This window comes from Chiloscyllium plagiosum, unplaced genomic scaffold, assembly GCF_037043375.1.
Source record: "Chiloscyllium plagiosum isolate Xiang-an unplaced genomic scaffold, Cpla_swu_hap1 HiC_scaffold_10, whole genome shotgun sequence".
NCBI lineage: Eukaryota > Metazoa > Chordata > Chondrichthyes > Orectolobiformes > Hemiscylliidae > Chiloscyllium > Chiloscyllium plagiosum.
Window position 1 is genome coordinate 21,138,398 of NW_028270148.1, and position 15,368 is coordinate 21,153,765.

The 15,368-nt window shown below is 38.8% G+C and overlaps 1 protein-coding gene across 13 annotated transcripts in view; it reads left to right on the plus strand.

Moving 5' to 3' along the window:
• The window catches only part of cep170aa (centrosomal protein 170Aa), a 168,710-nt gene that overhangs the window by 64,356 nt on the left and 88,986 nt on the right, over positions 1–15,368 (plus strand). For 10 of the 13 annotated variants that reach the window (XM_087991188.1, XM_087991194.1, XM_087991193.1 and 7 more), the window contains 3 exons: positions 3,208–3,369; positions 4,463–4,936; positions 7,910–8,568. In XM_087991188.1, the coding sequence (XP_087847314.1) occupies positions 3,208–3,369; positions 4,463–4,936; positions 7,910–8,568 (1,295 nt within the window). The remainder of the gene's footprint in view (positions 1–3,207; positions 3,370–4,462; positions 4,937–7,909; positions 8,569–15,368) is intronic. The other 3 variants (XM_087991199.1, XM_087991192.1, XM_087991190.1) reach the window with 3 other exon arrangements.

Here is a 15,368-nt window from a genome sequence, read left to right on the forward strand (position 1 = left end):
TGGGCCAATGGGTTGAGGAATGGCAGATGGAATTTAATTCAGACAAGTGAGAGGTGCTGCATTTTAGGAAAGCAAATCTTAGCAGGACTTATACACGTAATGGTAAGGTCCGAGGTAGTGTTACTGCACAAAGAGACCTTGGAATGCAAGTTCATAGCTCCTTGAAAGTAGAGTTGCAGGTAGATAAGATAGTGAAAAAGGCGTTGGTATGCTTTCCTTTTATTGGTCAGAGTATTGAATACAGGAGTTGGGAGGTCATGTTGCGGCTGTATAGGACAATGGTTATGCCACTGTTGGAATACTGCATGCAGTTCTTGTCTCCTTCCTATCGGAAAGATGTTGTGAAACTTGAAAGGGTTCAGAAAAGATTTACAAGGATGTTGCCAGGGTTGGAAGATTTGAGCTTTGGGGAGAGGCTGAACAGGCTGGGGCTGTTTTACCTGGAGCGTCAGAGGCTGAGGGGTACCTTTATGGAGGTTTACAAAAGTAGAGGGACATGGATAGGATAAACAGACAATCTTTTCCCTGGGGTGGTGGTTTAGGGTGAGAGAGGAAAGATATAAGAGAGACCTAAGGGGCACCCTTTTCATGCAGAAAGTGGTACATGTATGGAATGAGCTGCCAGAGGAAGTGGTGGAGGCTGGTACAATTGCAATATTTAAGTGGCATTTAGATGAGTATATGAATAGGAAGGGTTTGGAGGAATATGGGCCGGGTGCTTGCAGGTGGGACTAGATTGGATTGGGATGTCTTGTTGGTGTGGACAAGTTGAACTGAAGGGTCTTTTCCATGCTGTACAACTCAATGATTCTATGACTCTATTTCCACTTGTGTACTTTTGCCATATCCTTGTAAAGTTTGCTCCTTCAGTTTTGTCTTGGTTCCTTCCAGGTCACTGTATATCAGGATAGCAGCCATTCTGTTGGGCAATGCTCTCCACATTCTAACTGACCATTTGAGTAAAACCAGTTTTCTCATATTGCTTTTGGTTCTTTTGTCAGTCACCTCAAGCCTTTAGCTTCTGGTTGTCTACCCTTAAACCATTTCTCTTAATAACTGTACGTAAAATGCTCCACCTTATGCATATTTTATTTAATAATTTCAGCTGGTTTGACGATCTTTTGTAGCAAATGGTATGTTTATAAAATTGAGGTGCTCTACAATTAACTTTTAGCTTTTGTTTTCAGTTGGTCTTTGTCAAATTTTATATCCTTTTTAGAGTCATAGAGATGTACAGCATGGAAACAGACCCTTCGGTCCAATCCGTCCATGCCGACCAGATATCCCAACCCAATCTAGTCCCACCTTCCATGCACCCGGCCCATATCCCTCCAAACCCTTCCTATTCATATACCTATCCAAATGCCTCTTAAATGTTGCAATTGTACCAGCCTCCACCACATTCTCTGGCAGCTCATTCCATACGCGTACCACCCTCTGCGTGAAGAAGTTGCCCCGTAGGTCTCTTTTATATCTTTCTGCTCTCCCCCTAAACCTATGCCCTCTAGTTCTGGACTCTCCAACCCCAGGGAAAAGACTTTGCCTATTTATCCAATCCTTGCCCCTCATAATTTTGTAAATCTCTATAAGGTCACCCCTCAGCCTCCGACGCTCCAGGGAAAACAGCCCCAGCCTATTCAGCCTCTCCCCGTATCTCAGATCCTCCAACCCTGGCAACATCCTTGTAAATGGTTTCTGAACCCTTTCAAGTTTCACAACATCTTTCCCATAGGAAGGAGACCAGAATTGCACGCAATATTCCAACAGTGGCTTAACCAATGTCCTGTACAGCCGCAACATGACCTCCCAACTCCTGTACTCAATACTTTGAACAATAAAGGAAAGCTTACCAAATGCCTTCACTATCCTATCTACCTGTGACTCCACTTTCAAGGAGCTATGAACCTGCATTCCAAGATCTCTTTGTTCAGCAACACTCCCTAGGACCTTACCATTAAGTGTATAAGTTTTGCTAAGATTTGCTTTCCCAAAATGCAGCACCTCGCATTTATCTGAATTAAATTCCATCTGCCACTTTTCAGCCCATTGGCCCATCTGGTCAAGATCCTGTTGTAATCTGAGGTAACCCTCTTCACTGTCCACTACACCTCCAATTTTGGTGTCATCTGCAAACTTACTAACTGTACCTCTTATGCTCGCATTCAAATCATTTATGTAAATGACAAAAAATAGAGGGCCTAGCACCGATCCTTGTCGCACTCCACTGGTCACAGGCCTCCAGTCTGAAAAACAAGCCTCCACCACCACCCTCTGTCTTCTACCTTTTGAGCCAGTTTTGTATCCAAATGGCTAGTTCTCCCAGCATTCCATGAGATCTAACCTTGCTAGATCTCATGGGGAAACTTGTCGAACGCCTTACTGAAGTCCATATAGATCACAATTACTGCTCTGCCCTCATCAATCTTCTTTGTTACTTCCTTAAAAACTCAATCAAGTTTAAGACATATGATTTCCCATGCACAAAGCCATGTTGACTATCCCAAATCAGTCTTTGCCTTTCCAAATACATGGACATCCTTGCTTTTCTTTCGTTGATTTCCAGTTTTTTTTTTCCCACTTAAGCTTTTTGTCTCTTCTATCCTTTATTTGCTACAACTGTACTTAATTGTATAATTAGCATTAGATCCTAATTTTAACTAGCAGAATGTTTGAAGTAATGAAGATAAACTTGGTTTAAAACTGCTGCTGTAGTTGTGATCTACAGTTTCATAAATAGTCAGCTGCCGATAGCTATTTCAGCTTCTTGGCTGTAAGCAGCCTGCTGAATGATGTAATAGTTCTCAATTTGCACAAGGTGGCCAACACCGATGTGAATAGACTTCAACCAGTGTTAAATGCTTTAAAATATATCACAAGCTCAAATATCAGCTTCTGTGATTGGACTGTGAATTTTGTGTCATAGGAGATTTGTACTACTATAGTAAGCATAAAGCAGCCCTCATGAAAGCTGAATGAATACAAATTTAGTAAATATAGCTTTAAACTTATGAGTTTATTTACAAAGAGTATCAGCACAAAAGGAAAGTGTGCTTTTTATGGTTCAAGCTGAATGTTCTTTCAATTAAGTTCATCAAATTACTTTTCAGCAAGTTTATTAAATTATTTACATTCAGGTCTGCACTTTGTTGATAGACATGGTACGTGACAACTAATGCTCCTTGGGTTTCCATTTTTCCTGACATCCAGTAGACATATCTGTTATACCTATGGCCCGTGGAACCCCTTTATATGGACAGCCTGCTTGGTGGGGTGAAGATGATGCAGATGATGAAAATTCAAGCAAACAAGATCCCAAGCCTGGGAATGTGAAGATGGAAAGCAGTGCTACAGGAGGTGAGAGCCCAAGTGGTGAGTCTCTGCAGTATTAATTTGTCAGCAGCTAATGTATAGACTACAATGGTAAAACCTATATTTCAGTTGCTTTTACAAAAGAAATGCTATTCGATTCGGAGGAGGGTGTATTTTCCTGTCCCTTCTCGTTATTGTTAAACACGGTATGTTATTGTTAAACATCGGAAAATATTTTTGCTTGTTTTCCTTTTAGAAGTGTTGGTTTCCATTGGAACTTCCTATTTGAAATAGGAAGTTCACATGGAGAATTACTAGTGTCAAACTGTAATGAATGCAACATGTTACCAGGTTAATTTGCTATATTATTATGAAAGCTTCCAATTGATGCACCAAAACTGATTTTAAACTAAGTTCCATTAATATAAACCAGAATTTAGATGCTTTTTTGGTATTTGTTTTTGCTTTTAGAGAATTGTCAAGAAATTAGGGGCAGCACGGTGGCTCAGTGGTTAGCACTGCCTCCAAGCACCAGGGATCAGAGTTCGATTCCTACCTCTGGTGACTGTGAAGAGTTCGCACATTCTCCCTGCGCCTGTGTGGGTTTCCTCTGGGTGCTCCAGTTTCCTCCTACAATGAGGTGTGCAGGCTAGGTGAATTGGCTATGCTAAATGGTCCATAATGTTCAGGTATGTGTAGAACATAGAACATTACAGTGCAGTACAGGCCCTTTGGCCCTCAATGATCAATCTGAAGCCCATCTAACCCATCTAGGTTAGGTGCTTGGTCAGGGGTAAATGTAGAGTAATAGAGAAATGGATCTGGGTAGGTTACTCTTCGGAGGATCAGTGTGGACTTGTTAGGCCAAATAGCCTGTTTTGCACTAAGGCTTCTATGAAAAAAATGATCACACTTTTTTTTTACAGTGCCACTGAAACACCGAGGAAATTTAGACTTTTGTTTGCAAATTGTCATTTTTTTATACTTCACTGAAATCCTGATAAGTATATATCACTTCTTATCCCCTGTGGGAAATTATGCAGTTTTGAAAGAAATGTTTTTGGTCGCTGTTCCAGGAAAGATTTAAATTGTGACTTTTTTTGTAAACTTCAGTCCTTATGTAGTGAATTTCACTGTCCTAATACTTTTTCAGAAGATGCCAAGGAAGTTAGTAAACCCAAAGATGATAGAAAAGACTTGGAACAAGTAATTTATCCATTCTGTAGAGAACCAAGCTATTTTGAAATCCCTACTAAAGAATTTCATCAAGCTGCTGTATCAATGGAAAGTTCAATTCATGAAATCCCTACAAAAGATACAGAAGCCACTCGTGCAGTCGTTCAAGGGCATGCTTCGTTTACTATTGAATTTGATGATCATACTCCAGGCAAAGTGACAATCAAAGATCATGTCACCAAATTCACGCCCGACCAGCGTCATAAGCAGAAGAAGTCTCCTCCAGCCGCCAAAGAACTGTCTGGACTCCAGGCTGCAATGAAAGCAGCAGAAAGCAAAGTGGCTGATTGGCTGGCACAGAATGATCCTCCCAGAATAAGACGCGAATCGATGGATGATGATTGCAAAAGCATAAAGAGTGATCTCTCTGTTCAGATGAGGCGATTAAAAGGTAAAACTCTTGTTAGTTATCAAAGATATGTTAATATTGCAAAAGGCTGCAAGTCAATTTTGCTATTTTGATTTAGTCTCCAACATCATATCTGGCTAGGCCATATCAAATGTCATTGTTTCACTCCCCTTTTTAAACTGCTGACTCACAGTTACTCTCGAGCAAAGATAATCTGTCCATATCATCTATTATGTTAAACCCTTTTCTCCTGTTCCTTTCACTCTCACCTGAACAACAAATGTGAAGCTAATGGACCTCTTTTTAATATTGAAAACAACCATTTCATTCTTTAAATTTCCCTTTCCTTTCAAAGCTACAAATATGAAATTGTATTGCCCTAATCAAATTCACAAATTATGCCCCCTAGTGCTTTTCCCGTATGTGCCCTCAGACTCTCTATAACATTTTTAAATTGGCTTAGTCTGTGGAGTTTTTTTGTGGACTTGAGTTTGAGGCATAGTGGAGATACCTGAATTGTATTTTTAGGTCAGTAAAAAGGCACATTGGAAATTTTTTTTTGACACCACTTCTTGAAATCCACGTGGTTCCAAATAATTACCAGCTTGGTTGCTTGAACTCACTTCAAGGAAAATAGCTTTGAACTTTCATTTGTTTTTGATTTTTATGTCTACTGTTTGAACATTGTTTTGCAACAGTTGGAGGCTATTTTTGGTTTTTCACTTGAGGGAAGCTTGCTTGGTTGTGCCGTTTGTTTCTGAACACCTTAGTGATGAATCATCTGTAAAAGCTGATTGTCCACTTTAAGAGCAACTGGAGGACTCGATACCATGTTTCCTGAGCAAAGTTTTCTGCTTCACAGTACAATGTGTTATCTAAAATCAATCTGATCCATAAACACTCAATAACTACACGTTCAAGATTATTTTAAAAATCCTTTCCTTATTCCTATGTAGAATCAAGTTGAACAATCACTTTTCAAAATTGGACCAGTTTCAGCTTGCAAGAAATGCACTGTTCTTTCCTAATGTCAGGAAGTTGATCGGCCATAGTTGAGATGAAAAATATTGCAATTGATGCAAACTTGTTCAATGAAAATGTTTAAATGCTAATCTGATGGGGCAAATTTAAGCTCAAAATTCTCCAAAATTACTCAAAAGGATGCAAGTGTGTTGATGCTCGTCATATTTGATTTTTTTTTCTCAGATTTTAACCACTTTAAAAGTAGTTCAGTAGTGCTGGAAGGATGGTGGAGAGTAATTTAAAAGAGCAACTGTTATACTCTTCCTCTTGTATCCCAAGGCTTAATACTGTACCAGAGCCCAAGTCTGTTTCCTAACAGATAATTTTGTACTAAGAATTTTTTTGTTTAGGAAAATGAAAAGTGAGTGTACAATTTGTAGTTCCATTAGGAAGAAGGATTTATTAATATTTTTTCTATCTGATCATGTTCTTGTAGTTGCTACATGAGAGCTGACTGTGTGAGCAAAGATGCAAAACAGTACTTAAGCATCTGTCTTTCAATTGCTTGTGGTCAGTTATTTCAATTGGCTGGCTGGCTGGTTTATGATGCAGAGTGATGTGCCAACAGTGGAGTTCAAACCCACGCTGGCTGAAGTTATCAAAAGGGACTCTCCTCCTCAACCTCTCATCGTGTCTGAGGTGTGGTAACCCACCATCTCTAATGAGCGCAGACCTATGGTCTGGTAGGGCTATGATGACTTCACCTTCAATTGCAAAATATTGTTTGTCTAATTCCAACTTTGAGGAACTTCTTGATGACCTAGGGTCTTTAGTCTTAAACAGAAAGAAAAAAAATGTCTCTGGGGAAGGATTATGAAAGTATGCAAGATAGGCAGAGTAAATCCAAAAGTATATTTAGGGTAACTGAAAAATGTGCCCAGAGTTTGAAGGGTAAGTTTTAAGTTCCCAATTATTGCATATATTGGGATATTTATTTATTCACTTAGCAACTTGAAATGTGCATTAATTTAATTAAATAAAATTAAACTTAGAGATTTACATGTATGTATGTGGATGACCACATCATTTTAATATGCTGATATCTGACCAGCTTTGTGAAACAAAAATAGTGTTGTAATTGTCAGGTCTGAGAGTTTGTGGAGAGAGAAAGTGTTGTTAGTTGAAAGTTTACGAGCCTTTTTCAGAACTTTGTGTGCCAACTTTTGCTGAATAATTCGACTTAATATTTTGTCATTTTCTCAGTGAGGGATCATTGCACATTTGATAGAAAAATTAAGGGACCAGATGACAGCTTTTCCCCTTTATTGTATAACTTGAACAACTGGCTTCTTTACTGACAGCAGTCAGTGCCAGTACGCTACTTGCTGTATTTTTTTTAAATGGTGAGACAGTCTGTGATTTGAATGCATTTTAATTTGCTATTTATATTTGTGTGGTTATTGACTTCTGAGCTAACTTTCCTTTTAGAAAATATCCAGAAAATACTAACATAATGGGAAGAGGTGACCCTTTCCAAGCGTATAGTTGTCATGAGCAAACAAAGTATTTGGCAAACTTCATTTAAATTTATGTTGAAATTATCACCTCTCCCTTGTAAATTTAATTTTTATCATGTGTCCCTCGCAAGAGATGGATTTTTTTAAAAAAAATTAACCTTTTTCTTTTGAATACGTAAAAAGTAATGAAGCACCCTTAGCTTGCTGAGCACGTGTACAAGGGAAGAATAGAGCAGCTGTACTACTTGGCTCATTTGTAAAAGAACTGCAACTCAGTTTTTCACTTGGACAATGACAAGAGCTTTGAGAACAACAGCAACTCAGTTCTGCCCCAGAGTCATTGTTCACATCTTAAAACGTTTATTGTTTGAATTGTGTTAGTATTGTTTGTCATCATTTCTGAAGCACTACCAAATTTGGCAGTGAGAAGTTTCTAAATGTCGTCTTGCATTCTTTTCTTCCACTCAACATAAAACACAAGCAACTATTTTTGAGCTTTTAGAAGTTAAAATTTAATGTTTGATTTCTTGTTTAGGGAGTAAACATGATGATGGAACGCAAAGTGATACAGAAAATGGAAATGGCCAAAGGTGTGCTCATAAACACGCTGCCCTCGAAGATCAATTGAGGATGTATCGTGCAGAACAACAGAGGCTTCATCATCAGAAGATTGCAACTTCAGAAAAGGTCCGTGAGGTTCCTTCAATGAGTAGGACTGCCTTTATGATTGAATTCTTTGATGACGATCATCCACGCAAGCGACGATCCTATTCTTTTACACAAAGTTCACCAGCTGTACCCCAAGAAGGTCTTCATCCTTTTCCACCTGTGAAGCCAGACAGGTTAAAAGGTGGCATAGTTGATTCAAAGACAAATCCTTCAACACATCAGCCAAGTTCCCCTCATACTAAATCACCTCACAGTGTACATGAGCTTCATCAACCGAAACATTTACAGAAACAAAAATCTAATGAACCATCAGTTCCTTTAATATCTGCCCAAACTATGCAGTTACGAAGTTCTGGTAGTACTGGACACAGACAGAATCAAAGTCAGCATTTCGAACAACAGGCAAAACTTTCTCCATTGGCCACAAAGGAAAATGAAGATGATCAGAGTGATAAAGGAACATACACCATCGAACTTGAAAATTCAAATGCAGAAGAGGAGGAAGCTCGTAGAATGATTGACACGGTAAGAGTAAAGAATGCATGTTGTGTCCTATGAATTATTTTCTAAGTGAGAAATTTGTGTTTTTGTATTTATTCACTCACCAGATCTGAGCAATGAGAAGTCTTGAATTTATTCACTATTTATTGAGCAATTACTGTAATACGTAGAATAATTGGATTTAAGTGAGAATGAGGTAGTGATTGCAGCATGTTTCCAACTTGATTGTTCTTCTAGTTGCACTTGAAATAATGTTTACAATTATTGTCTCAATCTGCAGGCAAAGACAATGTTTGTTGTACTGTTTTATGACTGTTAAGCCTGGTCTTGAAATCTGTAATTGCAAGGGACCAATATCCTGTCGGGGAGGTTTGCTAGAGCTGCTCAGACTTTAAGCTAGTTGCGGAGTTGGGTGGAGGAGGAACCAAAGCGATAGCACGAAAAGATGGAGGCACGTAGAGTACATGAGAGGATCAAGGCAGACAAGCTTGGCAGAGACTGAGGCAAGACTGACAAATTAAACTGCATTTACTTCAATGCAAGAGACATGACCGGTAAGGCAGATCAACTTAGGGCATGGTTGGAAACTTAGGACTGGGGTATCATAGCTACTACCAAAACATGGCCTGGATGGACAGGACTGGTAGCTTAATGTTGGATGTAGATCCTATAGGAAGGATAGGAAGAGAAGCAAGAGAGGGGGAATGGTGCTTTTAGTTCGGGAGAGCATTATGGTTGTCCACAGGGAGGATACTCCTGGGAGATCATCCAGTGAAGTTATGTGGGTGCAACTCACCTTTAACCTATTCCCTCTAGTTTTGACTCCACTGTCCTGGGATAACGACCTTGTCTTTCATGCTGTTCATGTCCCTCGTGGTTTTTTTTTTATAACAAGCTGCAGTTTTAATTCTTAAAATAATTACAACCAGAGTCAATTATAACATATCAGATTGATTTAGCAAATTTTATAATTCGCACCATTTAAATTTGATTCACTTGATCCCATGTAAAGCAATATCTATAACTCTGGTTCCATTTAATTTAGATTAATCTAAGTACAGCAAATGATAGGGATTTTTAAAAATACAAGCTGTGCTCACAGTTTGATATGCGATAGTATGCTGTCTGATTATTTTTATACAGCTGCTTATATCAATATACTGTTCCAGGTTTAATAATACTTCTATGCATGGTTACCTTATTTTTCTAATTATATTTCTGCATTATATATTTTACCTTTCTCTTTAAAATATATTTTTATTTTTAAAAATGAATTTTTTTCTTATGAATCTCACAATAGAAAACCAAACAATTCAAACCAATGTTAAAAAACAAACCCACTGATTACATAGCAACTAGTCACTAAACTAAAAAAAGGCAAATCTTAACAATAATAACCATAAAACAGCTCACTGAAACAAAGCAATAGCCCTCGATCATCGAGCACATATGTTTTTACATATTCACGTCTTCATAGTTCCTCCTGTCTGGATACCAGATTCATTACATAGAATTGCCAAAGCTGTATAAAGGCTCTTATTAGTATGGCGGACAAATCTGTACACCGGTAGTCCAAAAAGGACTGTCACATCTTATAGGAATTCTCAGTTTTATGGTGCACCATACTCGTAAGGAAGTCCAAGGGGATATGCTTCATGACTAACTTACACCAGCCTGCCAGCCCCAGGGGAGTTTTCCAATACCCACCCTAATAGAATGTTATTTCTTGCACAAAAAGTGAGGAGATTGAAAAGCCTTTTGTGTGTGCGCATCTAATGAAAGTGAATTAACAAAGCCAAGAAGATACCAGATCCATCTCCACCTCAGTCCCCAAGGCCTTCACTATTTCGCCTACCGCTGCAGTATGCTGCAGTATGTCCGTAGTCAATGGCGTGGTTTTATAAACTTCTATGAGGTCACCCCTCAGCCTACTCAATCTCTCCCTGTAGTTCAAATCCTCCAACCCTGACAACATGCTTGTGAATCTTTTCTGAACCCTTTCAAGTTCACCTTCTTGGGATTGTATTATAGGTCCCCCAGTAGCCAGCAGGAAATTCAGAAACAAATATGTCAGGAGATCTCAGATATCAAAAAAAAAGGTTGTAATGATAGGGGATTTTAACTTTACTCCCCAGCCAAACCCTTAACATTGACAGCCTCAGTCTGTTTGTAAATTTAATTGTGTGCAAGAAAACTTCCTCCTTCAATATATGAAGTGCCTCTTGAAGGAGGAGCAATACTTGAACTTCTGTTGCAAAATAAAGCAGAGCAAGTGACTCAAGTGTCAGTGGGAAAGCACAGTGGGGGTAAGTGACCACTTAAAATAGTGATGGAAAAGGATAGACTTGATGTAAAAGTTAAAGTTCTAAATTGGAGTAAGTCCAGTTTTGAACATATTAGACAAGAACGTTCAAAAGTTGATTGGGGGAGGCTATTCGCAGGCAAAGGGATAGTTGGGGAGCTGCAAGAGTTTAAGAATGAGATATTGAGAATTCAGAGACAATACGTTCCTGTTAGTGTGAACAGCAAAGCTGGTAGGTGTAGGGAATGTTGGATGACTAGTGAAATTGAGCCTTTTATCAAGAAAAAGGCACGTGATCAGTAGGGACAGTTGAGATTAAGTGTATCCTTAGGAGTATAAGGGCAGTAAGAGTATACTTAAGAGGGAAATCAGGAGGACTAAAATGGGGCATAACTCTATTTACCAAATATTTCAAGGGGAATTCAAAGAGATTCTTTAAGTGCAAAAGAGTAACTAGTGAGAGAATAGAGCCCCTTAAACATCAATGTAGCCAACTATGTGGGGAACCACAGGAAATAGGTAAGATACTAAACAAATATTTCGTGTCAGTCTCTACTGTGGAGAAGGGCATGGAAGCTAAGGAACTCTGAAATAAATAGTAATGTCTTGAAAAGGGTTAATATTGCAGAAGTGGAGGTGCTAGAGATCTTAAAATACATAAAGTAGATAAATCTTCAGGGCTCATGATCAGGTTCTTCCCAGAGCTTTGTGGGAAGCTAGGGAAGACGTTGCTGGGCCGCTTGCTGAGATATGCATATTATTGACAATCCACTGGTGAAGTGATTGAAAACTGGAGATAAATAATGGTATACTAAAGAAAAGACAGGGAATTCTAGACCAGTGAGCTAAACTTCAGTGGTAAGTTGTTGGAGGGCATTCTGAGGGACAGGAATTATATGCATTTAGAAAGACAAGGACTGATTAAGGATAGTCAACATTGCTTTGTGTGTGGGAAATTATGTCTCACTGACTTGATTTAGTCTTTTGAAGAGGTGACAAAGAAAATGAAGGCAGAGTGGTAGATGTTGTCTGTATGGACTTCAGCAAAGCGTTTGACAAATTCTGAATGGTAAACTGGTTAGTAAGATGATCACGCGATCTGGGGGAGTTGGCCAATTGCATAAAAAAATTGGTTGAAAGGTAGAAGAAGGGTTTGTCGTAGAAGGTTGTTTATTTGGACTGGAAGCCTATGACCAGCGGTCAGCAACAAGGATCAGTGGTCCACTGCCTTTCATTATTTATATGAATGATTTGGATGTAAATATAGGAGGCATGGTTAGTAAGTTTTCAGATGTCATCAATATAGGTGGCATAGTGGACAATAAGAGGATTATCTGAGTGCAATGAGACCTTGATCAAATGGGCCAATGGGCCGAGGAGTGGCAAATGGAGTTAATTTTAGATGAATGAGAGGTGTTGCATTTTGGTGAGGCAAACCAGGGTAAGACATTATGCAGTCAATAGTAGGGCCCTGGGGAGTATTGCTGAGGGGGTACGGGTGCATAGTTCCTTGAAAGTGGAATCACAGGTAGACAGGGTGATGTTTGATAAGTTTGCCTTCATTGGTCAATGCATTAAGTGTAAGAGTTGCAACGTCATGTTGCTGCTGTATAAGACATTGGTGAGGCTACTTTTAGAATAATGTGTACAATTCTGGTCACTCTTCTATAGAAAAGATGTCGGGTGGTATATTCCAATACTAGATGGCATAGGTTTAAAGAGAGAGGGGAAAGAGGAAATGGTGGAGGCAGTTACAGTATTTAAAAGGCGTTTGGGTGGGTATATGAATAGGAAGGGTTCAGAGATGTGGGCCAAATGCTGGTATATGGGACTGGGTCAGATGGAGATGTCTGGTCAGCACAGTTGAACTGAACAGTCTGTTTCTGTGCTGTATGACTTTAAATATATTTTAAAAATGCAGGCTTGAACACTTGCTGCATTTTAAACTTGTCCCGCTTTCTCTTCCTTGTTTGAACTGTTATCTTGCCCCAACATTTTCCTTTATTCATAGTGACCAATTTTTTGTAATACTTTGATTTCTGCATCTTCTTAATACACACCATTCCAAAAATTCTAACATTTAAATTTGTAGTCAGAAAACATCATTTGCTGCATTTCTTTGAAGAGCTGTCCAACTGTCTCCATTCCTCAGCTTTTCCCGGGTCTTTGTAAATTCCAAATGTGATGATATGACATCTGGCTCACTTACCAGGAGCAGCAGGTTCTGTCTGAACTCCACGTACATTTGAAGTCTTCCTTTAACTTTCTCCAATCTATAAGGAGTACAGCCCCAGCTTGTCTAATTTTGCCACATAATTAAAATCATGGTATCATCCCAGTAAAACTGCTCCATCAGCTGAGACCTTGACATCCTCAAAGTGTAGTGTTCAGCATTGTATGGAATTATCCAGCTGAAGTCTAAAGAAAGATTTAAGGTTTACGGTGACTGTATTGTTTGCATTCAGTTTACTGCCCCGTTTGCAAAGCTGGATCTTTCTGAACTGACTTCCTTTCCACTTCTAAGAGTTGTGAATGTATTCTTGAGTTACTGTGATCTTGTAGCACATAAAATAGTACAGTTTGGATTGTGCTTATTGTTTCCTTTCAGTGTACATAACTTCACACTTGGTATAAAAAATTGCATGCCATATTTCTGCCCATTTTACTTGGCTATGTATTTCTGAAGTCTGCTGCTCTGTTTTGCTGTTACTACACTTTATAAGTTTTGAACTGCAAATCTCAAATGTTCTGCTGCATCCAAATCCAGTTATTCTTGTATAAGAAAGTGTCTTTCATATCGAACCCTAAAGGACTTCAATGCACTTCTCTTTTGACATGGAAGTATTGGTTCATGGATACTCTCTGCTTCATTATTCCTTAAGCAATTGCATGCTCAATTTAAAATTATCTCTTTACAATAAAATTGTCCGGCAGGTGCGCTTACTTTAATAGCATAATGCTGAGTAACAGTTTCTTGATTTGCAATGTTTTTATCGTACTCCAAATTAGAAAGTCGTTCTTCTCAATTTTTATCATGGCTGTTTATTTTATGGGTAGTAGTAAGAGGCAGTGACAGAAGGAAGAACATTTAATGACAATGTGAGATCGTGTCTGGAAAAGGGAGACATGAGAATCTATACAGGAACAAAACATTCTCTATAGCAAGCTGGTGAGAAAGGTGTATTTGAATTAGCTTGGCAAAAATGAACAGATTGTTACAGTACTGAATACAAGATTTCCGTGATCCAAAGGCAGATTTATTCGTGGTAAGTTTGAAATAATTTTAGACTACAAAGTCACATAGTACTTGTTTCGAATTATCATGCAATGAAATACTTTCAAAGTTATATCTTGATGAAGTCTTTGCAAATTTAATGTTTTTTATAGATTATGATTAATCATGAAAACACTGCACATCTCTTAAACTGGTTATAATGCTGAGGTTCCTAACAGTCCAAACCTTTCTCTTTGGAATGTTATCTGCCTTTTGCCTGTATATATACCTTATTGAAATACTATATAAATACAAATTGTTGCATAGCTGTTGATGCTGTCTTTTTCCTCTCTGATTAGAAATTGTGGCACAAAGGTTGGGGGTGAATTTTAACATGGTCAATTTGTGTTTTTAAAAAAAAGTCAGCAAGTTTGCGCACTTGATGATAAAGTACTTTACACTGTCATTTTAAGGAATTGTTGAATATGTTCATCTTTGTAAATAGAATAGGAATTGATTTAGTTTTCATTGAAAGGTGAACTGCTGAAAACCTCTTCCTGCGTTTTTGAGGACAAAAGGAGCAACCTTACTAGCAATGGCTTACTACCATGGATGGTCAGCCAGAGTGCAAAAAAATAGCTTTTGCTATGTTTAGACACAGATACTTGGTACAGGTGTGCCTAAAGCAGGGAGTCAATGACTTGCCTGGTGTTGTGAAGTTGGGTAACGTATTTGTGTATTGGAAGATAGGGTGTTAGAAATTGATGTTTGTAAAATGATAGTGGGGGAGGAAAGAGTGCACAGTCTCTTTAAAAGATGGGTTGTTTTGTGCATAGCAATTATAAAAATGGGTATCTATAGGCAGCAGCTTGCCTGTGTTTGAATTGAAACATTTATATGAAAAGACTACTGTTAGCAGGCAAGGCAGCATTTTTACCAAGACAACAGGTTTTTAAATTTAGCCAATTAATTTAAATCAGACACTTGGAGACCAAGGCCCAATTAAATTTAGGGGGCACAGTGGCTCAGTGGTCAGCACTGCTGCCTCACAGCACCCAAGGTCCCAGGTTCGATTCTGGCCTCGGGTAACTGTCTGTGTGGAGTTTGCACATTCTCCCCTTGTCTACGTGGGTTTCCTCTGGGTACTCCGGTTTCCTTCCACAGTCCAAAGATGTGCAGGCCAGGTGAATTGGCCATGCTAGATTGTCCATAGTGTTAGGTGCATTAGTCAGAAGAAAATGGGACTGGGTGGGTTACTCTTCAGAGGGTCGGTGTGGACTTGTTGGGCCAAAGGGCCTGTTTCCACAC